General features: G+C 50.7%; 1 protein-coding gene across 1 annotated transcript in view; it reads left to right on the top strand.

The window, feature by feature from the left end:
• Nucleotides 1-638: 638 nt before the first annotated feature.
• LOC141056805 (uncharacterized) overlaps nt 639-27115 on the top strand; it is an 85476-nt gene continuing 58999 nt past the window's right edge. Inside the window, exon 1 of the mRNA XM_073553288.1 lies at nt 639-755. Coding sequence (XP_073409389.1) covers nt 639-755 — 117 coding nt within the window. The remainder of the gene's footprint in view (nt 756-27115) is intronic.

Below are 27115 nucleotides of genomic sequence, written 5' to 3'. Positions count from 1 at the left end.
GTAAATAAAAAGCTCCGAACAACGACCCGGATACTTCTGACCCATAATGCAACCCAGCACTGCAAAAGCCTGCAACCAATTGTTCATCGTTTTTGCCACCTTCTGGCGCCCTTTATCCGTAAATCTCTCAAACGTTTTCCTCTCTTTATCCACCGTATGTTGATCCACAGAAATTAGCGACCAAATATCTATAAAACCATTATTCCAAATTTTTATTTTTGTTTCCTCGTCGATGTGCGATCCAAGCGCACTCACCCCACAAAACATGGTATCTTTATATACTCCCGCTGGTGCGGTATCAACTTTTGCTTTGTCTTGTACAACATCGGATGTTAAGGGCAATTGCCCAAGCAACGCCTTAAGAGCTGAAAGAACCACAGCATTATCCGCACTTTTTAGTCCCAAAAGGGAACACTCACCCGTGTCCGCTGATGGAGGAGGGACTCCCATCGATGGAGGTACTCCGGCTCCTGGACACCTCTCCTGGCTGAACGTGCTGCGACTTGAAGCCCTGGGAGGCACGGCCACCTCGACCAGGCTGAAAGTCCTTGACCGCGCCCTCGACTCCCGATGACTAGGAGGAGGGCCCTGGCCATGTTCAGGACTCGCAGACGTGCTGGACACCTCCGACACCGAAGATGGGGAGCCACGCCTCGAGGACTGATGATGATGACGACCACGAGAAGTTTCCCTGCGCCCCGACCGCCGGGACCTCTTCCTATTCCTCCGAGAAGTGCGACGCTCCCGCCGCGTCTGTGGGGACGACGAATAAGAGGACGAGGATCTCTGGCGCCTACGCCTGTCCTCCCTCCTGCCTGGGGAACCCCTTACCCCTGCATGGACCACTGTAACCCCTTCTGCATCCATAACATTCGGGGCATGGGCCGCCGGAGACTGGGCATCATTATAAGAAGCCCCAGTTGCCCCTGTATCTAAGCTACCCCTTGTGACACTAACGGGCGTAATCAAGGGCGGCTGAGCAGGGCTTGATCCCGGCTGCTGCAGAGCTGTGGCTTGGCCCTGTACCCCCCCCAAAGCCACCGTGGCCTGTTCATGGCTCGCCTCCTCCGCCGACCCGGCGGAGGAGGTACTATTCCTGCTCCCCATAATGGGCCCCGCCGCCACGACCGGCAGCCCCATGCTGTGCTGACCCCACACCTCCCTCCCTATACCCGACTCTTTAGACGCTGTCCTTGACGTGCGCACGCTGGCGCTGCGGCGTGCTGCTGCCGGAGACCGCGGCGCCGCGTCCTGTAATGTCGCCGCCTCACCGCGCTCCGCCCACGAACCCCGACAGGCACCGGTGAGGCCTCCCGAAGATGCAGAGGAGGGCGGGTTCGGCGCTCAGACCGCCTGCCTCCTCCCCGCCCCCCCGCCGCCGGCTGCACACACTGAGCCACAGCGGTGGCGGCCGGGGCGACTGCCGCTGGAACCGCGCCAGGGGGCATAACCGCCGAGGACAGGTGAGCGCTGATCCCCTCTACCAATGTCCGAAACCAGGGCTCACCCTCCTGCATAACCTGAGCTCGCAGGGCCTCCATCAGAGAATCTGCCATCTTCCTGCCAGACAGTGCTAAAAAAGCACTTCCAGGACCGCAGTGAACGGAGGAAGAGGAAGGGCTGCTAAAATCCCAGGACTTTATATACATAGGAAGGGGCTGTGCTAATCCCTTCTTTATCCCAATTGGCTCCCCATACTTAAATCCCACCTCATTAAATCATGGAAGGGCAGCTGTCATGCCCGAACCAATCAGGGGTAAGGGGAGGGTAGGAAAGGCACACCCAGTCAGTGGCACTTTCCTTAATCAGATCAGTGCCCACCAATCTGAGGAAACAGCAATGCTGAATAACAGTCTACACTGCGTCACTAGATCCTTATACAGGGGTATAATGAGACCTCACTGTACAGGAGAGACCGGAGCGAGGAGCAGGGGCCTGATCACAAGAGCTGACAATCTGAGGAAACAGCAATGCTGAATAACAGTCTACACTGCGTGACTAGATCCTTATACAGGGGCATAATGAGGCCTCACTGTACAGGAGAGACCGGAGCGAGGAGCAGGGGCCTGATCACAAGAGCTGACAATCTGAGGAAACAGCAATGCTGAATAACAGTCTACACTGCGTCACTAGATCCTTATACAGGGGTATAATGAGACCTCACTGTACAGGAGAGAACGGAGCGAGGAGCGGGGGCCTGATCACAAGAGCTGACAATCTGAGGAGACAGCAATGCTGAATAACAGTCTACACTGCGTCACTAGATCCTTATACAGGGGTATAATGAGGCCTCACTGTACAGGAGAGACCGGAGTGAGGAGCAGAGGCCTGATCACAAGAGCTGACAATCTGAGGAGACAGCAATGCTGAATAACAGTCTACACTGCGTCACTAGATCCTTATACAGGGGTATAATGAGGCCTCACTGTACAGGAGAGACCGGAGCGAGGAGCAGGGGCCTGATCACAAGAGCTGACAATCTGAGGAGACAGCAATGCTGAATAACAGTCTACACTGCGTCACTAGATCCTTGTACAGGGGTATAATGAGGCCTCACTGTACAGGAGAGACCGGAGCGAGGAGCAGGGGCCTGATCACAAGAGCTGACAATCTGAGGATACAGCAATGCTGAATAACAGTCTACACTGCGTCACTAGATCCTTATACAGGGGTATAATGAGGCCTCACTGTACAGGAGAGACCGGAGCGAGGAGCAGGTGCCTGATCACAAGAGCTGACAATCTGAGGAAACAGCAATGCTGAATAACAGTCTACACTGCGTGACTAGATCCTTATACAGGGGCATAATGAGGCCTCACTGTACAGGAGAGACCGGAGCGAGGAGCAGGGGCCTGATCACAAGAGCTGACAATCTGAGGACACAGCAATGCTGAATAACAGTCTACACTGCGTCACTAGCTCCTTATACATTGGTATAATGAGGCCTCACTGTACAGGAGAGACCGGAGCGAGGAGCAGGGGCCTGATCACAAGAGCTGACAATCTGAGGACACAGCAATGCTGAATAACAGTCTACACTGCGTCACTAGATCCTTATACAGGGGTATAATGAGACCTCACTGTACAGGAGAGAACGGAGCGAGGAGCGGGGGCCTGATCACAAGAGCTGACAATCTGAGGAGACAGCAATGCTGAATAACAGTCTACACTGCGTCACTAGATCCTTATACAGGGGTATAATGAGGCCTCACTGTACAGGAGAGACCGGAGAGAGGAGCAGGGGCCTGATCACAAGAGCTGACAATCTGAGGAGACAGCAATGCTGAATAACAGTCTACACTGCGTCACTAGATCCTTATACAGGGGTATAATGAGGCCTCACTGTACAGGAGAGACCGGAGCAAGGAGCAGGGGCCTGATCACAAGAGCTGACAATCTGAGGACACAGCAATGCTGAATAACAGTCTACACTGCGTCACTAGATCCTTATACAGGGGTATAATGAGGCCTCACTGTACAGGAGACACCGGAGCGAGGAGCAGGGGCCTGATCACAAGAGCTGACAATCTGAGGACACAGCAATGCTGAATAACAGTCTACACTGCGTCACTAGATCCTTATACAGGGGTATAATGAGGCCTCACTGTACAGGAGACACCGGAGCGAGGAGCAGGGGCCTGATCACAAGAGCTGACAATCTGAGGAAACAGCAATGCTGAATAACAGTCTACACTGCGTCACTAGATCCTTGTACAGGGGTATAATGAGGCCTCACTGTACAGGAGACACCGGAGCGAGGAGCAGGGGCCTGATCACAAGAGCTGACAATCTGAGGACACAGCAATGCTGAATAACAGTCTACACTGCGTCACTAGATCCTTATACAGGGGTATAATGAGGCCTCACTGTACAGGAGAGACCGGAGCGAGGAGCAGGGTCCTGATCACAAGAGCTGACAATCTGAGGACACAGCAATGCTGAATAACAGTCTACACTGCGTCACTAGATCCTTATACATTGGTATAATGAGGCCTCACTGTACAGGAGAGAACGGAGCGAGGAGCGGGGGCCTGATCACAAGAGCTGACAATCTGAGGACACAGCAATACTGAATAACAGTCTACACTGCGTCACTAGATCCTTATACAGGGGTATAATGAGGCCTCACTGTACAGGAGAGACCGGAGCGAGGAGCGGGGGCCTGATCACAAGAGCTGACAATCTGAGGACACAGCAATGCTGAATAACAGTCTACACTGCGTCACTAGATCCTTATACAGGGGTATAATGAGGCCTCACTGTACAGGAGAGACCGGAGCGAGGAGCAGGGGCCTGATCACAAGAGCTGACAATCTGAGGAAACAGCAATGCTGAATAACAGTTTACACTGCGTCACTAGATCCTTATACAGGGGTATAATGAGGCCTCACTGTACAGGAGAGACCGGAGCGAGGAGCAGGGGCCTGATCACAAGAGCTGACAATCTGAGGAGACAGCAATGCTGAATAACAGTCTACACTGCGTCACTAGATCCTTATACAGGGGTATAATGAGGCCTCACTGTACAGGAGAGACCGGAGCGAGGAGCAGGGGCCTGATCACAAGAGCTGACAATCTGAGGAGACAGCAATGCTGAATAACAGTCTACACTGCGTCACTAGATCCTTATACAGGGGTATAATGAGGCCTCACTGTACAGGAGAGACCGGAGCGAGGAGCAGGGGCCTGATCACAAGAGCTGACAATCTGAGGACACAGCAATGCTGAATAACAGTCTACACTGCATCACTAGATCCTTATACAGGGGTATAATGAGGCCTCACTGTACAGGAGAGACCGGAGTGAGGAGCAGAGGCCTGATCACAAGAGCTGACAATCTGAGGAAACAGCAATGCTGAATAACAGTCTACACTGCGTCACTAGATCCTTATACAGGGGTATAATGAGGCCTCACTGTACAGGAGACACCGGAGCGAGGAGCAGGGGCCTGCTCACAAGAGCTGACAATCTGAGGAAACAGCAATGCTGAATAACAGTCTACACTGCGTCACTAGATCCTTGTACAGGGGTATAATGAGGCCTCACTGTACAGGAGACACCGGAGCGAGGAGCAGGGGCCTGATCACAAGAGCTGACAATCTGAGGACACAGCAATGCTGAATAACAGTCTACACTGCATCACTAGATCCTTATACAGGGGTATAATGAGGCCTCACTGTACAGAAGAGACCGGAGCGAGGAGCAGGGGCCTGATCACAAGAGCTGACAATCTGAGGACACAGCAATGCTGAATAACAGTCTACACTGCGTCACTAGATCCTTATACATTGGTATAATGAGGCCTCACTGTACAGGAGAGAACGGAGCGAGGAGCGGGGGCCTGATCACAAGAGCTGACAATCTGAGGACACAGCAATACTGAATAACAGTCTACACTGCGTCACTAGATCCTTATAAAGGGGTATAATGAGGCCTCACTGTACAGGAGAGACCGGAGCGAGGAGCAGGGGCCTGATCACAAGAGCTGACAATCTGAGGACACAGCAATGCTGAATAACAGTCTACACTGCGTCACTAGATCCTTATACAGGGGTATAATGAGGCCTCACTGTACAGGAGAGACCGGAGCGAGGAGCAGGGGCCTGATCACAAGAGCTGACAATCTGAGGACACAGCAATGCTGAATAACAGTCTACACTGCGTCACTAGATCCTTATACAGGGGTATAATGAGGCCTCACTGTACAGGAGAGACCGGAGCGAGGAACAGGGGCCTGATCACAAGAGCTGACAATCTGAGGACACAGCAATGCTGAATAACAGTCTACACTGCGTCACTAGATCCTTATACATTGGTATAATGAGGCCTCACTGTACAGGAGAGAACGGAGCGAGGAGCGGGGGCCTGATCACAAGAGCTGACAATCTGAGGACACAGCAATGCTGAATAACAGTCTACACTGCGTCACTAGATCCTTATACAGGGGTATAATGAGGCCTCACTGTACAGGAGAGACCGGAGCGAGGAGCAGGGGTCTGATCACAAGAGCTGACAATCTGAGGAGACAGCAATGCTGAATAACAGTCTACACTGCGTCACTAGATCCTTATACAGGGGTATAATGAGGCCTCACTGTACAGGAGAGACCGGAGCGAGGAGCAGGGGCCTGATCACAAGAGCTGACAATCTGAGGAGACAGCAATGCTGAATAACAGTCTACACTGCATCACTAGATCCTTATACAGGGGTATAATGAGGCCTCACTGTACAGGAGAGACCGGAGTGAGGAGCAGGGAACTGATCACAAGAGCTGACAATCTGAGGAGACAGCAATGCTGAATAACAGTCTACACAGCGTCACTAGATCCTTATACAGGGGTATAATGAGGCCTCACTGTACAGGAGAGACCGTAGCGAGGAGCAGGGGCCTGATCACAAGAGCTGACAATCTGAGGAAACAGCAATGCTGAATAACAGTCTACACTGCATCACTGGATCCTTATACAGGGGTATAATGAGGCCTCACTGTACAGGAGAGACCGGAGCGAGGAGCTGGGGCCTGATCACAAGAGCTGACAATCTGAGGAAACAGCAATGCTGAATAACAGTCTACACAGCGTCACTAGATCCTTATACATTGGTATAATGAGGCCTCACTGTACAGGAGAGACCAGAGCGAGGAGCAGGGGCCTGATCACAAGAGCTGACAATCTGAGGACACAGCAATGCTGAATAACAGTCTACACTGCGTCACTAGCTCCTTATACAGGGGTATAATGAGGCCTCACTGTACAGGAGAGAACGGAGCGAGGAGCGGGGGCCTGATCACAAGAGCTGACAATCTGAGGAGACAGCAATGCTGAATAACAGTCTACACTGCGTCACTAGATCCTTATACAGGGGTATAATGAGGCCTCACTGTACAGGAGAGACCGGAGCGAGAAGCAGGGGCCTGATCACAAGAGCTGACAATCTGAGGAAACAGCAATGCTGAATAACAGTCTACACTGCGTCACTAGATCCTTATACAGGGGTATAATGAGGCCTCACTGTACAGGAGAGACCAGAGCGAGGAGCCGGGGCCTGATCACAAGAGCTGACAATCTGAGGACACAGCAATGCTGAATAACAGTCTACACTGCGTCACTAGATCCTTATACAGGGGTATAATGAGGCCTCACTGTACAGGAGAGACCGGAGCGAGGAGTAGGGGCCTGATCACAAGAGCTGACAATCTGAGGACACAGCAATGCTGAATAACAGTCTACACTGCGTCACTAGATCCTTATACAGGGTATAATGAGGCCTCACTGTACAGGAGAGACCGGAGCGAGGAGCAGAGGCCTGATCACAAGAGCTGACAATCTGAGGAGACAGCAATGCTGAATAACAATCTACACTGCGTCACTAGATCCTTATACAGGGGTATAATGAGGCCTCACTGTACAGGAGAGACCGGAGCGAGGAGCAGGGGCCTGATCACAAGAGCTGACAATCTGAGGAGACAGCAATGCTGAATAACAGTCTACACTGCATCACTAGATCCTTATACAGGGGTATAATGAGGCCTCACTGTACAGGAGAGACCGGAGTGAGGAGCAGGGGCCTGATCACAAGAGCTGACAATCTGAGGAGACAGCAATGCTGAATAACAGTCTACACTGCGTCACTAGATCCTTATACAGGGGTATAATGAGGCCTCACTGTACAGGAGAGACCGTAGCGAGGAGCAGGGGCCTGATCACAAGAGCTGACAATCTGAGGAAACAGCAATGCTGAATAACAGTCTACACTGCGTCACTAGATCCTTATACAGGGGTATAATGAGGCCTCACTGTACAGGAGAGACCGGAGCGAGGAGCTGGGGCCTGATCACAAGAGCTGACAATCTGAGGAAACAGCAATGCTGAATAACAGTCTACACAGCGTCACTAGATCCTTATACATTGGTATAATGAGGCCTCACTGTACAGGAGAGACCGGAGCGAGAAGCAGGGGCCTGATCACAAGAGCTGACAATCTGAGGACACAGCAATGCTGAATAACAGTCTACACTGCGTCACTAGCTCCTTATACAGGGGTATAATGAGGCCTCACTGTACAGGAGAGAACGGAGCGAGGAGCGGGGGCCTGATCACAAGAGCTGACAATCTGAGGACACAGCAATGCTGAATAACAGTCTTCACAGCGTCACTAGATCCTTATACATTGGTATAATGAGGCCTCACTGTACAGGAGAGACCGGAGCGAGGAGCAGGGGCCTGATCACAAGAGCTGACAATCTGAGGACACAGCAATGCTGAATAACAGTCTACACTGCGTCACTAGATCCTTATACAGGGGTATAATGAGGCCTCACTGTACAGGAGAGACCGGAGCGAGGAGTAGGGGCCTGATCACAAGAGCTGACAATCTGAGGACACAGCAATGCTGAATAACAGTCTACACTGCGTCACTAGATCCTTATACAGGGTATAATGAGGCCTCACTGTACAGGAGAGACCGGAGCGAGGAGCAGAGGCCTGATCACAAGAGCTGACAATCTGAGGAGACAGCAATGCTGAATAACAATCTACACTGCGTCACTAGATCCTTATACAGGGGTATAATGAGGCCTCACTGTACAGGAGAGACCGGAGCGAGGAGCAAGGGCCTGATCACAAGAGCTGACAATCTGAGGAGACAGCAATGCTGAATAACAGTCTACACTGCGTCACTAGATCCTTATACAGGGGTATAATGAGGCCTCACTGTACAGGAGAGACCGGAGTGAGGAGCAGGGGCCTGATCACAAGAGCTGACAATCTGAGGAGACAGCAATGCTGAATAACAGTCTACACTGCGTCACTAGATCCTTATACAGGGGTATAATGAGGCCTCACTGTACAGGAGAGACCGTAGCGAGGAGCAGGGGCCTGATCACAAGAGCTGACAATCTGAGGAAACAGCAATGCTGAATAACAGTCTACACTGCGTCACTAGATACTTATACAGGGGTATAATGAGGCCTCACTGTACAGGAGAGACCGGAGCGAGGAGCTGGGGCCTGATCACAAGAGCTGACAATCTGAGGAAACAGCAATGCTGAATAACAGTCTACACTGCGTCACTAGATCCTTATACAGGGGTATAATGAGACCTCACTGTACAGGAGAGACCGGAGCGAGGAGCAGGGGCCTGATCACAAGAGCTGACAATCTGAGGACACAGCAATGCTGAATAACAGTCTACACTGCGTCACTAGATCCTTATACAGGGGTATAATGAGGCCTCACTGTACAGGAGAGACCGGAGCGAGGAGCAGGGGCCTGATCACAAGAGCTGACAATCTGAGGAAACAGCAATGCTGAATAACAGTCTACACTGCGTCACTAGATACTTATACAGGGGTATAATGAGGCCTCACTGTACAGGAGAGACCGGAGCGAGGAGCTGGGGCCTGATCACAAGAGCTGACAATCTGAGGAAACAGCAATGCTGAATAACAGTCTACACAGCGTCACTAGATCCTTATACATTGGTATAATGAGGCCTCACTGTACAGGAGAGACCGGAGCGAGGAGCAGGGGCCTGATCACAAGAGCTGACAATCTGAGGACACAGCAATGCTGAATAACAGTCTACACTGCGTCACTAGATCCTTATACAGGGGTATAATGAGGCCTCACTGTACAGGAGAGACAGGAGCGAGGAGCTGGGGCCTGATCACAAGAGCTGACAATCTGAGGAAACAGCAATGCTGAATAACAGTCTACACAGCGTCACTAGATCCTTATACATTGGTATAATGAGGCCTCACTGTACAGGAGAGACCGGAGCGAGGAGCAGGGGCCTGATCACAAGAGCTGACAATCTGAGGAGACAGCAATGCTGAATAACAGTCTACACTGCGTCACTAGATCCTTATACAGGGGTATAATGAGGCCTCACTGTACAGGAGAGACAGGAGCGAGGAGCTGGGGCCTGATCACAAGAGCTGACAATCTGAGGAAACAGCAATGCTGAATAACAGTCTACACAGCGTCACTAGATCCTTATACATTGGTATAATGAGGCCTCACTGTACAGGAGAGACCGGAGCGAGGAGCAGGGGCCTGATCACAAGAGCTGACAATCTGAGGACACAGCAATGCTGAATAACAGTCTACACTGCGTCACTAGCTCCTTATACAGGGGTATAATGAGGCCTCACTGTACAGGAGAGAACGGAGCGAGGAGCGGGGGCCTGATCACAAGAGCTGACAATCTGAGGAGACAGCAATGCTGAATAACAGTCTTCACAGCGTCACTAGATCCTTATACATTGGTATAATGAGGCCTCACTGTACAGGAGAGAACGGAGCGAGGAGCAGGGGCCTGATCACAAGAGCTGACAATCTGAGGACACAGCAATGCTGAATAACAGTCTACACTGCGTCACTAGCTCCTTATACAGGGGTATAATGAGGCCTCACTGTACAGGAGAGAACGGAGCGAGGAGCGGGGGCCTGATCACAAGAGCTGACAATCTGAGGAGACAGCAATGCTGAATAACAGTCTACACTGCGTCACTAGATCCTTATACAGGGGTATAATGAGGCCTCACTGTACAGGAGAGACCGGAGCGAGAAGCAGGGGCCTGATCACAAGAGCTGACAATCTGAGGAAACAGCAATGCTGAATAACAGTCTACACTGCGACACTAGATCCTTATACAGGGGTATAATGAGGCCTCACTGTACAGGAGAGACCAGAGCGAGGAGCCGGGGCCTGATCACAAGAGCTGACAATCTAAGGAAACAGCAATGCTGAATAACAGTCTACACTGCGTCACTAGATCCTTATACAGGGGTATAATGAGGCCTCACTGTACAGGAGAGACCGGAGCGAGGAGTAGGGGCCTGATCACAAGAGCTGACAATCTTAGGACACAGCAATGCTAAATAACAGTCTACACTGCGTCACTAGATCCTTATACAGGGTATAATGAGGCCTCACTGTACAGGAGAGACCGGAGCGAGGAGCAGAGGCCTGATCACAAGAGCTGACAATCTGAGGAGACAGCAATGCTGAATAACAATCTACACTGCGTCACTAGATCCTTATACAGGGGTATAATGAGGCCTTACAGTACAGGAGAGACCGGAGCGAGGAGCAGGGGCCTGATCACAAGAGCTGACAATCTGAGGACACAGCAATGCTGAATAACAGTCTACACTGCGTCACTAGATCCTTATACAGGGGTATAATGAGACCTCACTGTACAGGAGAGAACGGAGCGAGGAGCTGGGGCCTGATCACAAGAGCTGACAATCTGAGGAGACAGCAATGCTGAATAACAGTCTACACTGCGTCACTAGATCCTTATACAGGGGTATAATGAGGCCTCACTGTACAGGAGAGACCGGAGCGAGGAGCAGGGGCCTGATCACAAGAGCTGACAATCTGAGGAGACAGCAATGCTGAATAACAGTCTACACTGCGTCACTAGATCCTTATACAGGGGTATAATGAGGCCTCACTGTACAGGAGAGACCGGAGTGAGGAGCAGAGGCCTGATCACAAGAGCTGACAATCTGAGGAAACAGCAATGCTGAATAACAGTCTACACTGCGTCACTAGATCCTTGTACAGGAGTATAATGAGGCCTCACTGTGCAGGAGACACCGGAGCGAGGAGCAGGGGCCTGATCACAAGAGCTGACAATCTGAGGAAACAGCAATGCTGAATAACAGTCTACACTGCGTCACTAGATCCTTATACAGGGGTATAATGAGGCCTCACTGTACAGGAGAGACCGTAGCGAGGAGCAGGGGCCTGATCACAAGAGCTGACAATCTGAGGAAACAGCAATGCTGAATAACAGTCTACACTGCGTCACTAGATCCTTATACAGGGGTATAATGAGGCCTCACTGTACAGGAGAGACCGGAGCGAGGAGCTGGGGCCTGATCACAAGAGCTGACAATCTGAGGAAACAGCAATGCTGAATAACAGTCTACACAGCGTCACTAGATCCTTATACATTGGTATAATGAGGCATCACTGTACAGGAGAGACCGGAGCGAGGAGCTGGGGCCTGATCACAAGAGCTGACAATCTGAGGAAACAGCAATGCTGAATAACAGTCTACACTGCGTCACTAGATCCTTATACAGGGGTATAATGAGGCCTCACTGTACAGGAGAGACCAGAGCGAGGAGCAGGGGCCTGATCACAAGAGCTGACAATCTGAGGACACAGCAATGCTGAATAACAGTCTACACTGCGTCACTAGCTCCTTATACAGGGGTATAATGAGGCCTCACTGTACAGGAGAGAACGGAGCGAGGAGCAGGGGCCTGATCACAAGAGCTGACAATCTGAGGACACAGCAATGCTGAATAACAGTCTACACTGCGTCACTAGATCCTTATACAGGGGTATAATGAGGCCTCACTGTACAGGAGAGACCGGAGCGAGAAGCAGGAGCCTGATCACAAGAGCTGACAATCTGAGGAAACAGCAATGCTGAATAACAGTCTACACAGCGTCACTAGATCCTTATACAGGGGTATAATGAGGCCTCACTGCACAGGAGAGACCGGAGCGAGGAGCAGGGGCCTGATCACAAGAGCTGACAATCTGAGGACACAGCAATGCTGAATAACAGTCTACACTGCGTCACTAGATCCTTATACAGGGGTATAATGAGGCCTCACTGTACAGGAGAGACCGGAGCGAGGAGCAGGGGCCTGATCACAAGAGCTGACAATCTAAGGAAACAGCAATGCTGAATAACAGTCTACACTGCGTCACTAGATCCTTATACAGGGGTATAATGAGGCCTCACTGTACAGGAGAGACCGGAGCGAGGAGTAGGGGCCTGATCACAAGAGCTGACAATCTGAGGACACAGCAATGCTGAATAACAGTCTACACTGCGTCACTAGATCCTTATACAGGGTATAATGAGGCCTCACTGTACAGGAGAGACCGGAGCGAGGAGCAGAGGCCTGATCACAAGAGCTGACAATCTGAGGAGACAGCAATGCTGAATAACAATCTACACTGCGTCACTAGATCCTTATACAGGGGTATAATGAGGCCTCACTGTACAGGAGAGACCGGAGCGAGGAGCAGGGGCCTGATCACAAGAGCTGACAATCTGAGGACACAGCAATGCTGAATAACAGTCTACACTGCGTCACTAGATCCTTATACAGGGTATAATGAGGCCTCACTGTACAGGAGAGACCGGAGCGAGGAGCAGGGGCCTGATCACAAGGGCTGACAATCTGAGGAGACAGCAATGCTGAATAACAGTCTACACTGCGTCACTAGATTCTTATACAGGGGTATAATGAGGCCTCACTGTACAGGAGAGAGCGGAGCGAGGAGCAGGGGCCTGATCACAAGAACTGACAATCTGAGGACACAGCAATGCTGAATAACAGTCTACACTGCGTCATTAGATCCTTATACAGGGGTATAATGAGGCCTCACTGTACAGGAGAGACCGGAGCGAGGAGCAGGGGCCTGATCACAAGAGCTGACAATCTGAGGACACAGCAATGCTGAATAACAGTCTACACTGCGTCACTATATCCTTATACAGGGGTATAATGAGGCCTCACTGTACATGAGAGACCAGAGCGAGGAGCCGGGGCCTGATCACAAGAGCTGACAATCTAAGGAAACAGCAATGCTGAATAACAGTCTACACTGCGTCACTAGATCCTTATACAGGGGTATAATGAGGCCTCACTGTACAGGAGAGACCGGAGCGAGGAGCAGGGGCCTGATCACAAGAGCTGACAATCTGAGGACACAGCAATGCTGAATAACAGTCCACACTGCGTCACTAGATCCTTATACAGGGGTATAATGAGACCTCACTGTATAGGAGAGACCGGAGCGAGGAGCCGGGGCCTGATCACAAGAGCTGACAATCTGAGGACACAGCAATGCTGAATAACAGTCTACACTGCGTCACTAGATCCTTATACAGGGTATAATGAGGCCTCACTGTACAGGAGAGACCGGAGCGAGGAGCAGGGGCCTGATCACAAGAGCTGACAATCCGAGGACACAGCAATGCTGAATAACAGTCTACACTGCGTCACTAGATCCTTATACAGGGTATAATGAGGCCTCACTGTACAGGAGAGACCGGAGCGAGGAGCAGGGGCCTGATCACAAGAGCTGACAATCTGAGGAGACAGCAATGCTGAATAACAGTCTAAACTGCGTCATTAGATCCTTATACAGGGGTATAATGAGGCCTCACTGTACAGGAGAGATCGGAGCGAGTAGCAGGGGCCTGATCACAAGAGCTGACAATCGGAGGACACAGCAATGCTGAATAACAGTCTACACTGCGTCACTAGATCCTTATACAGGGTATAATGAGGCCTCACTGTACAGGAGAGACCGGAGCGAGGAGCAGGGGCCTGATCACAAGAGCTGACAATCTGAGGAGACAGCAATGCTGAATAACAGTCTACACTGCGTCATTAGATCCTTATACAGGGGTATAATGAGGCCTCACTGTACAGGAGAGACTGGAGAGAGGAGCAGGGGCCTGATCACAAGAGCTGACAATCTGAGGACACAGCAATGCTGAATAACAGTCTACACTGCGTCACTAGATCCTTATACAGGGGTATAATGAGGCCTCCCTGTACAGGAGAGATCGGAGTGAGGAGCAGGGGCCTGATCACAAGAGATGACAATCTGAGGAAACAGCAATGCTGAATAACAGTCTACACTGCCTCACTAGATCCTTATACAGGGGTATAATGAGGCCTCACTGTACAGGAGAGACCGGAGCAAGGATCAGGGGCCTGATCACAAGAGCTGACAATCTGAGGAAGCAGCAATGCTGAATAACAGTCTACACTGCGTCACTAGATCCTTATACAGGGGTATAATGAGGCCTCACTGTACAGGAGAGACCGGAGCGAGGAGTAGGGGCCTGATCACAAGAGCTGACAATCTGAGGACACAGCAATGCTGAATAACAGTCTACACTGCGTCACTAGATCCTTATACAGGGTATAATGAGGCCTCACTGTACAGGAGAGACCGGAGCGAGGAGCAGAGGCCTGATCACAAGAGCTGACAATCTGAGGAGACAGCAATGCTGAATAACAATCTACACTGCGTCACTAGATCCTTATACAGGGGTATAATGAGGCCTCACTGTACAGGAGAGACCGGAGCGAGGAGCAGGGGCCTGATCACAAGAGCTGACAATCTGAGGAGACAGCAATGCTGAATAACAGTCTACACTGCTCGCACCAACTTCTCGCACCAACTGCGTCACTAGATCCTTATACAGGGGTATAATGAGGCCTCACTGTACAGGAGAGACCGGAGTGAGGAGCAGGGGCCTGATCACAAGAGCTGACAATCTGAGGAGACAGCAATGCTGAATAACAGTCTACACTGCGTCACTAGATCCTTATACAGGGGTATAATGAGGCCTCACTGTACAGGAGAGACCGTAGCGAGGAGCAGGGGCCTGATCACAAGAGCTGACAATCTGAGGACACAGCAATGCTGAATAACAGTCTACACTGCGTCACTAGATCCTTATACAGGGGTATAATGAGGCCTCACTGTACAGGAGAGACCGGAGCGAGGAGCTGGGGCCTGATCACAAGAGCTGACAATCTGAGGAAACAGCAATGCTGAATAACAGTCTACACAGCGTCACTAGATCCTTATACATTGGTATAATGAGGCCTCACTGTACAGGAGAGACCGGAGCGAGAAGCAGGGGCCTGATCACAAGAGCTGACAATCTGAGGACACAGCAATGCTGAATAACAGTCTACACTGCGTCACTAGCTCCTTATACAGGGGTATAATGAGGCCTCACTGTACAGGAGAGAACGGAGCGAGGAGCGGGGGCCTGATCACAAGAGCTGACAATCTGAGGACACAGCAATGCTGAATAACAGTCTTCACAGCGTCACTAGATCCTTATACATTGGTATAATGAGGCCTCACTGTACAGGAGAGACCGGAGCGAGGAGCAGGGGCCTGATCACAAGAGCTGACAATCTGAGGACACAGCAATGCTGAATAACAGTCTACACTGCGTCACTAGATCCTTATACAGGGGTATAATGAGGCCTCACTGTACAGGAGAGACCGGAGCGAGGAGTAGGGGCCTGATCACAAGAGCTGACAATCTGAGGACACAGCAATGCTGAATAACAGTCTACACTGCGTCACTAGATCCTTATACAGGGTATAATGAGGCCTCACTGTACAGGAGAGACCGGAGCGAGGAGCAGAGGCCTGATCACAAGAGCTGACAATCTGAGGAGACAGCAATGCTGAATAACAATCTACACTGCGTCACTAGATCCTTATACAGGGGTATAATGAGGCCTCACTGTACAGGAGAGACCGGAGCGAGGAGCAGGGGCCTGATCACAAGAGCTGACAATCTGAGGAGACAGCAATGCTGAATAACAGTCTACACTGCGTCACTAGATCCTTATACAGGGGTATAATGAGGCCTCACTGTACAGGAGAGACCGGAGTGAGGAGCAGGGGCCTGATCACAAGAGCTGACAATCTGAGGAGACAGCAATGCTGAATAACAGTCTACACTGCGTCACTAGATCCTTATACAGGGGTATAATGAGGCCTCACTGTACAGGAGAGACCGTAGCGAGGAGCAGGGGCCTGATCACAAGAGCTGACAATCTGAGGAAACAGCAATGCTGAATAACAGTCTACACTGCGTCACTAGATACTTATACAGGGGTATAATGAGGCCTCACTGTACAGGAGAGACCGGAGCGAGGAGCTGGGGCCTGATCACAAGAGCTGACAATCTGAGGAAACAGCAATGCTGAATAACAGTCTACACAGCGTCACTAGATCCTTATACATTGGTATAATGAGGCCTCACTGTACAGGAGAGACCGGAGCGAGGAGCAGGGGCCTGATCACAAGAGCTGACAATCTGAGGACACAGCAATGCTGAATAACAGTCTACACTGCGTCACTAGATCCTTATACAGGGGTATAATGAGGCCTCACTGTACAGGAGAGACAGGAGCGAGGAGCTGGGGCCTGATCACAAGAGCTGACAATCTGAGGAAACAGCAATGCTGAATAACAGTCTACACAGCATCACTAGATCCTTATACATTGGTATAATGAGGCCTCACTGTACAGGAGAGACCGGAGCGAGGAGCAGGGGCCTGATCACAAGAGCTGACAATCTGAGGAGACAGCAATGCTGAATAACAGTCTACACTGCGTCACTAGATCCTTATACAGGGGTATAATGAGGCCTCACTGTACAGGAGAGACAGGAGCGAGGAGCTGGGGCCTGATCACAAGAGCTGACAATCTGAGGAAACAGCAATGCTGAATAACAGTCTACACAGCGTCACTAGATCCTTATACATTGGTATAATGAGGCCTCACTGTACAGGAGAGACCGGAGCGAGGAGCAGGGGCCTGATCACAAGAGCTGACAATCTGAGGACACAGCAATGCTGAATAACAGTCTACACTGCGTCACTAGCTCCTTATACAGGGGTATAATGAGGCCTCACTGTACAGGAGAGAACGGAGCGAGGAGCGGGGGCCTGATCACAAGAGCTGACAATCTGAGGAGACAGCAATGCTGAATAACAGTCTTCACAGCGTCACTAGATCCTTATACATTGGTATAATGAGGCCTCACTGTACAGGAGAGACCGGAGCGAGGAGCAGGGGCCTGATCACAAGAGCTGACAATCTGAGGACACAGCAATGCTGAATAACAGTCTACACTGCGTCACTAGCTCCTTATACAGGGGTATAATGAGGCCTCACTGTACAGGAGAGAACGGAGCGAGGAGCAGGGGCCTGATCACAAGAGCTGACAATCTGAGGAGACAGCAATGCTGAATAACAGTCTACACTGCGTCACTAGATCCTTATACAGGGGTATAATGAGGCCTCACTGTACAGGAGAGAACGGAGCGAGGAGCGGGGGCCTGATCACAAGAGCTGACAATCTGAGGACACAGCAATGCTGAATAACAGTCTACACTGCGTCACTAGATCCTTATACAGGGGTATAATGAGGCCTCACTGTACAGGAGAGACCGGAGCGAGAAGCAGGGGCCTGATCACAAGAGCTGACAATCTGAGGAAACAGCAATGCTGAATAACAGTCTACACTGCGACACTAGATCCTTATACAGGGGTATAATGAGGCCTCACTGTACAGGAGAGACCAGAGCGAGGAGCCGGGGCCTGATCACAAGAGCTGACAATCTAAGGAAACAGCAATGCTGAATAACAGTCTACACTGCGTCACTAGATCCTTATACAGGGGTATAATGAGGCCTCACTGTACAGGAGAGACCGGAGCGAGGAGTAGGGGCCTGATCACAAGAGCTGACAATCTTAGGACACAGCAATGCTAAATAACAGTCTACACTGCGTCACTAGATCCTTATACAGGGTATAATGAGGCCTCACTGTACAGGAGAGACCGGAGCGAGGAGCAGAGGCCTGATCACAAGAGCTGACAATCTGAGGAGACAGCAATGCTGAATAACAATCTACACTGCGTCACTAGATCCTTATACAGGGGTATAATGAGGCCTTACAGTACAGGAGAGACCGGAGCGAGGAGCAGGGGCCTGATCACAAGAGCTGACAATCTGAGGACACAGCAATGCTGAATAACAGTCTACACTGCGTCACTAGATCCTTATACAGGGGTATAATGAGACCTCACTGTACAGGAGAGAACGGAGCGAGGAGCTGGGGCCTGATCACAAGAGCTGACAATCTGAGGAGACAGCAATGCTGAATAACAGTCTACACTGCGTCACTAGATCCTTATACAGGGGTATAATGAGGCCTCACTGTACAGGAGAGACCGGAGCGAGGAGCAGGGGCCTGATCACAAGAGCTGACAATCTGAGGAGACAGCAATGCTGAATAACAGTCTACACTGCGTCACTAGATCCTTATACAGGGGTATAATGAGGCCTCACTGTACAGGAGAGACCGGAGTGAGGAGCAGAGGCCTGATCACAAGAGCTGACAATCTGAGGAAACAGCAATGCTGAATAACAGTCTACACTGCGTCACTAGATCCTTGTACAGGAGTATAATGAGGCCTCACTGTGCAGGAGACACCGGAGCGAGGAGCAGGGGCCTGATCACAAGAGCTGACAATCTGAGGAAACAGCAATGCTGAATAACAGTCTACACTGCGTCACTAGATCCTTATACAGGGGTATAATGAGGCCTCACTGTACAGGAGAGACCGTAGCGAGGAGCAGGGGCCTGATCACAAGAGCTGACAATCTGAGGAAACAGCAATGCTGAATAACAGTCTACACTGCGTCACTAGATCCTTATACAGGGGTATAATGAGGCCTCACTGTACAGGAGAGACCGGAGCGAGGAGCTGGGGCCTGATCACAAGAGCTGACAATCTGAGGAAACAGCAATGCTGAATAACAGTCTACACAGCGTCACTAGATCCTTATACATTGGTATAATGAGGCATCACTGTACAGGAGAGACCGGAGCGAGGAGCTGGGGCCTGATCACAAGAGCTGACAATCTGAGGAAACAGCAATGCTGAATAACAGTCTACACTGCGTCACTAGATCCTTATACAGGGGTATAATGAGGCCTCACTGTACAGGAGAGACCGGAGCGAGGAGTAGGGGCCTGATCACAAGAGCTGACAATCTGAGGACACAGCAATGCTGAATAACAGTCTACACTGCGTCACTAGATCCTTATACAGGGTATAATGAGGCCTCACTGTACAGGAGAGACCGGAGCGAGGAGCAGAGGCCTGATCACAAGAGCTGACAATCTGAGGAGACAGCAATGCTGAATAACAATCTACACTGCGTCACTAGATCCTTATACAGGGGTATAATGAGGCCTCACTGTACAGGAGAGACCGGAGCGAGGAGCAGGGGCCTGATCACAAGAGCTGACAATCTGAGGAGACAGCAATGCTGAATAACAGTCTACACTGCGTCACTAGATCCTTATACAGGGGTATAATGAGGCCTCACTGTACAGGAGAGACCGGAGTGAGGAGCAGGGGCCTGATCACAAGAGCTGACAATCTGAGGAGACAGCAATGCTGAATAACAGTCTACACTGCGTCACTAGATCCTTATACAGGGGTATAATGAGGCCTCACTGTACAGGAGAGACCGTAGCGAGGAGCAGGGGCCTGATCACAAGAGCTGACAATCTGAGGAAACAGCAATGCTGAATAACAGTCTACACTGCGTCACTAGATACTTATACAGGGGTATAATGAGGCCTCACTGTACAGGAGAGACCGGAGCGAGGAGCTGGGGCCTGATCACAAGAGCTGACAATCTGAGGAAACAGCAATGCTGAATAACAGTCTACACAGCGTCACTAGATCCTTATACATTGGTATAATGAGGCCTCACTGTACAGGAGAGACCGGAGCGAGGAGCAGGGGCCTGATCACAAGAGCTGACAATCTGAGGACACAGCAATGCTGAATAACAGTCTACACTGCGTCACTAGATCCTTATACAGGGGTATAATGAGGCCTCACTGTACAGGAGAGACAGGAGCGAGGAGCTGGGGCCTGATCACAAGAGCTGACAATCTGAGGAAACAGCAATGCTGAATAACAGTCTACACAGCGTCACTAGATCCTTATACATTGGTATAATGAGGCCTCACTGTACAGGAGAGACCGGAGCGAGGAGCAGGGGCCTGATCACAAGAGCTGACAATCTGAGGAGACAGCAATGCTGAATAACAGTCTACACTGCGTCACTAGATCCTTATACAGGGGTATAATGAGGCCTCACTGTACAGGAGAGACAGGAGCGAGGAGCTGGGGCCTGATCACAAGAGCTGACAATCTGAGGAAACAGCAATGCTGAATAACAGTCTACACAGCGTCACTAGATCCTTATACATTGGTATAATGAGGCCTCACTGTACAGGAGAGACCGGAGCGAGGAGCAGGGGCCTGATCACAAGAGCTGACAATCTGAGGACACAGCAATGCTGAATAACAGTCTACACTGCGTCACTAGCTCCTTATACAGGGGTATAATGAGGCCTCACTGTACAGGAGAGAACGGAGCGAGGAGCGGGGGCCTGATCACAAGAGCTGACAATCTGAGGAGACAGCAATGCTGAATAACAGTCTTCACAGCGTCACTAGATCCTTATACATTGGTATAATGAGGCCTCACTGTACAGGAGAGACCGGAGCGAGGAGCAGGGGCCTGATCACAAGAGCTGACAATCTGAGGACACAGCAATGCTGAATAACAGTCTACACTGCGTCACTAGCTCCTTATACAGGGGTATAATGAGGCCTCACTGTACAGGAGAGAACGGAGCGAGGAGCAGGGGCCTGATCACAAGAGCTGACAATCTGAGGAGACAGCAATGCTGAATAACAGTCTACACTGCGTCACTAGATCCTTATACAGGGGTATAATGAGGCCTCACTGTACAGGAGAGAACGGAGCGAGGAGCGGGGGCCTGATCACAAGAGCTGACAATCTGAGGACACAGCAATGCTGAATAACAGTCTACACTGCGTCACTAGATCCTTATACAGGGGTATAATGAGGCCTCACTGTACAGGAGAGACCGGAGCGAGAAGCAGGGGCCTGATCACAAGAGCTGACAATCTGAGGAAACAGCAATGCTGAATAACAGTCTACACTGCGACACTAGATCCTTATACAGGGGTATAATGAGGCCTCACTGTACAGGAGAGACCAGAGCGAGGAGCCGGGGCCTGATCACAAGAGCTGACAATCTAAGGAAACAGCAATGCTGAATAACAGTCTACACTGCGTCACTAGATCCTTATACAGGGGTATAATGAGGCCTCACTGTACAGGAGAGACCGGAGCGAGGAGTAGGGGCCTGATCACAAGAGCTGACAATCTTAGGACACAGCAATGCTAAATAACAGTCTACACTGCGTCACTAGATCCTTATACAGGGTATAATGAGGCCTCACTGTACAGGAGAGACCGGAGCGAGGAGCAGAGGCCTGATCACAAGAGCTGACAATCTGAGGAGACAGCAATGCTGAATAACAATCTACACTGCGTCACTAGATCCTTATACAGGGGTATAATGAGGCCTTACAGTACAGGAGAGACCGGAGCGAGGAGCAGGGGCCTGATCACAAGAGCTGACAATCTGAGGACACAGCAATGCTGAATAACAGTCTACACTGCGTCACTAGATCCTTATACAGGGGTATAATGAGACCTCACTGTACAGGAGAGAACGGAGCGAGGAGCTGGGGCCTGATCACAAGAGCTGACAATCTGAGGAGACAGCAATGCTGAATAACAGTCTACACTGCGTCACTAGATCCTTATACAGGGGTATAATGAGGCCTCACTGTACAGGAGAGACCGGAGCGAGGAGCAGGGGCCTGATCACAAGAGCTGACAATCTGAGGAGACAGCAATGCTGAATAACAGTCTACACTGCGTCACTAGATCCTTATACAGGGGTATAATGAGGCCTCACTGTACAGGAGAGACCGGAGTGAGGAGCAGAGGCCTGATCACAAGAGCTGACAATCTGAGGAAACAGCAATGCTGAATAACAGTCTACACTGCGTCACTAGATCCTTGTACAGGAGTATAATGAGGCCTCACTGTGCAGGAGACACCGGAGCGAGGAGCAGGGGCCTGATCACAAGAGCTGACAATCTGAGGAAACAGCAATGCTGAATAACAGTCTACACTGCGTCACTAGATCCTTATACAGGGGTATAATGAGGCCTCACTGTACAGGAGAGACCGTAGCGAGGAGCAGGGGCCTGATCACAAGAGCTGACAATCTGAGGAAACAGCAATGCTGAATAACAGTCTACACTGCGTCACTAGATCCTTATACAGGGGTATAATGAGGCCTCACTGTACAGGAGAGACCGGAGCGAGGAGCTGGGGCCTGATCACAAGAGCTGACAATCTGAGGAAACAGCAATGCTGAATAACAGTCTACACAGCGTCACTAGATCCTTATACATTGGTATAATGAGGCATCACTGTACAGGAGAGACCGGAGCGAGGAGCTGGGGCCTGATCACAAGAGCTGACAATCTGAGGAAACAGCAATGCTGAATAACAGTCTACACTGCGTCACTAGATCCTTATACAGGGGTATAATGAGGCCTCACTGTACAGGAGAGACCAGAGCGAGGAGCAGGGGCCTGATCACAAGAGCTGACAATCTGAGGACACAGCAATGCTGAATAACAGTCTACACTGCGTCACTAGCTCCTTATACAGGGGTATAATGAGGCCTCACTGTACAGGAGAGAACGGAGCGAGGAGCAGGGGCCTGATCACAAGAGCTGACAATCTGAGGACACAGCAATGCTGAATAACAGTCTACACTGCGTCACTAGATCCTTATACAGGGGTATAATGAGGCCTCACTGTACAGGAGAGACCGGAGCGAGAAGCAGGGGCCTGATCACAAGAGCTGACAATCTGAGGAAACAGCAATGCTGAATAACAGTCTACACAGCGTCACTAGATCCTTATACAGGGGTATAATGAGGCCTCACTGCACAGGAGAGACCGGAGCGAGGAGCAGGGGCCTGATCACAAGAGCTGACAATCTGAGGACACAGCAATGCTGAATAACAGTCTACACTGCGTCACTAGATCCTTATACAGGGGTATAATGAGGCCTCACTGTACAGGAGAGACCGGAGCGAGGAGCAGGGGCCTGATCACAAGAGCTGACAATCTAAGGAAACAGCAATGCTGAATAACAGTCTACACTGCGTCACTAGATCCTTATACAGGGGTATAATGAGGCCTCACTGTACAGGAGAGACCGGAGCGAGGAGTAGGGGCCTGATCACAAGAGCTGACAATCTGAGGACACAGCAATGCTGAATAACAGTCTACACTGCGTCACTAGATCCTTATACAGGGTATAATGAGGCCTCACTGTACAGGAGAGACCGGAGCGAGGAGCAGAGGCCTGATCACAAGAGCTGACAATCTGAGGAGACAGCAATGCTGAATAACAATCTACACTGCGTCACTAGATCCTTATACAGGGGTATAATGAGGCCTCACTGTACAGGAGAGACCGGAGCGAGGAGCAGGGGCCTGATCACAAGAGCTGACAATCTGAGGACACAGCAATGCTGAATAACAGTCTACACTGCGTCACTAGATCCTTATACAGGGTATAATGAGGCCTCACTGTACAGGAGAGACCGGAGCGAGGAGCAGGGGCCTGATCACAAGGGCTGACAATCTGAGGAGACAGCAATGCTGAATAACAGTCTACACTGCGTCACTAGATCCTTATACAGGGGTATAATGAGGCCTCACTGTACAGGAGAGAGCGGAGCGAGGAGCAGGGGCCTGATCACAAGAACTGACAATCTGAGGAGACAGCAATGCTGAATAACAGTCTACACTGCGTCATTAGATCCTTATACAGGGGTATAATGAGGCCTCACTGTACAGGAGAGACCGGAGCGAGGAGCAGGGGCCTGATCACAAGAGCTGACAATCTGAGGACACAGCAATGCTGAATAACAGTCTACACTGCGTCACTATATCCTTATACAGGGGTATAATGAGGCCTCACTGTACATGAGAGACCAGAGCGAGGAGCCGGGGCCTGATCACAAGAGCTGACAATCTAAGGAAACAGCAATGCTGAATAACAGTCTACACTGCGTCACTAGATCCTTATACAGGGGTATAATGAGGCCTCACTGTACAGGAGAGACCGGAGCGAGGAGCAGGGGCCTGATAACAAGAGCTGACAATCTGAGGACACAGCAATGCTGAATAACAATCTACACTGCGTCACTAGATCCTTATACAGGGGTATAATGAGGCCTTACAGTACAGGAGAGACCGGAGCGAGGAGCAGGGGCCTGATCACAAGAGCTGACAATCTGAGGACACAGCAATGCTGAATAATAGTCTACACTGCGTCACTAGATCCTTATACAGGGGTATAATGAGGCCTCACTGTACAGGAGAGACCGGAGCGAGGAGCAGGGGCCTGATCACAAGAGCTGACAATCTGAGGACACAGCAATGCTGAATAACAGTCCACACTGCGTCACTAGATCCTTATACAGGGGTATAATGAGACCTCACTGTATAGGAGAGACCGGAGCGAGGAGCCGGGGCCTGATCACAAGAGCTGACAATCTGAGGACACAGCAATGCTGAATAACAGTCTACACTGCGTCACTAGATCCTTAGACAGGGTATAATGAGGCCTCACTGTACAGGAGAGACCGGAGCGAGGAGCAGGGGCCTGATCACAAGAGCTGACAATCCGAGGACACAGCAATGCTGAATAACAGTCTACACTGCGTCACTAGATCCTTATACAGGGTATAATGAGGCCTCACTGTACAGGAGAGACCGGAGCGAGGAGCAGGGGCCTGATCACAAGAGCTGACAATCTGAGGAGACAGCAATGCTGAATAACAGTCTAAACTGCGTCATTAGATCCTTATACAGGGGTATAATGAGGCCTCACTGTACAGGAGAGATCGGAGCGAGTAGCAGGGGCCTGATCACAAGAGCTGACAATCGGAGGACACAGCAATGCTGAATAACAGTCTACACTGCGTCACTAGATCCTTATACAGGGTATAATGAGGCCTCACTGTACAGGAGAGACCGGAGCGAGGAGCAGGGGCCTGATCACAAGAGCTGACAATCTGAGGAGACAGCAATGCTGAATAACAGTCTACACTGCGTCATTAGATCCTTATACAGGGGTATAATGAGGCCTCACTGTACAGGAGAGACCGGAGCGAGGAGCAGGGGCCTGATCACAAGAGCTGACAATCTAAGGAAACAGCAATGCTGAATAACAGTCTACACTGCGTCACTAGATCCTTATACAGGGGTATAATGAGGCCTCACTGTACAGGAGAGACCGGAGCGAGGAGTAGGGGCCTGATCACAAGAGCTGACAATCTGAGGACACAGCAATGCTGAATAACAGTCTACACTGCGTCACTAGATCCTTATACAGGGTATAATGAGGCCTCACTGTACAGGAGAGACCGGAGCGAGGAGCAGAGGCCTGATCACAAGAGCTGACAATCTGAGGAGACAGCAATGCTGAATAACAATCTACACTGCGTCACTAGATCCTTATACAGGGGTATAATGAGGCCTCACTGTACAGGAGAGACCGGAGCGAGGAGCAGGGGCCTGATCACAAGAGCTGACAATCTGAGGACACAGCAATGCTGAATAACAGTCTACACTGCGTCACTAGATCCTTATACAGGGTATAATGAGGCCTCACTGTACAGGAGAGACCGGAGCGAGGAGCAGGGGCCTGATCACAAGGGCTGACAATCTGAGGAGACAGCAATGCTGAATAACAGTCTACACTGCGTCACTAGATCCTTATACAGGGGTATAATGAGGCCTCACTGTACAGGAGAGAGCGGAGCGAGGAGCAGGGGCCTGATCACAAGAACTGACAATCTGAGGAGACAGCAATGCTGAATAACAGTCTACACTGCGTCATTAGATCCTTATACAGGGGTATAATGAGGCCTCACTGTACAGGAGAGACCGGAGCGAGGAGCAGGGGCCTGATCACAAGAGCTGACAATCTGAGGACACAGCAATGCTGAATAACAGTCTACACTGCGTCACTATATCCTTATACAGGGGTATAATGAGGCCTCACTGTACATGAGAGACCAGAGCGAGGAGCCGGGGCCTGATCACAAGAGCTGACAATCTAAGGAAACAGCAATGCTGAATAACAGTCTACACTGCGTCACTAGATCCTTATACAGGGGTATAATGAGGCCTCACTGTACAGGAGAGACCGGAGCGAGGAGCAGGGGCCTGATAACAAGAGCTGACAATCTGAGGACACAGCAATGCTGAATAACAATCTACACTGCGTCACTAGATCCTTATACAGGGGTATAATGAGGCCTTACAGTACAGGAGAGACCGGAGCGAGGAGCAGGGGCCTGATCACAAGAGCTGACAATCTGAGGACACAGCAATGCTGAATAATAGTCTACACTGCGTCACTAGATCCTTATACAGGGGTATAATGAGGCCTCACTGTACAGGAGAGACCGGAGCGAGGAGCAGGGGCCTGATCACAAGAGCTGACAATC

This window comes from Dendrobates tinctorius, unplaced genomic scaffold (assembly GCF_039654945.1).
Source record: "Dendrobates tinctorius isolate UK_male_01 unplaced genomic scaffold, ASM3965494v1 ptg000200l, whole genome shotgun sequence".
NCBI lineage: Eukaryota > Metazoa > Chordata > Amphibia > Anura > Dendrobatidae > Dendrobates > Dendrobates tinctorius.
Note: the sequence above shows the minus strand (reverse complement) of the source record. Positions and strands in the feature narration are given on the sequence as shown.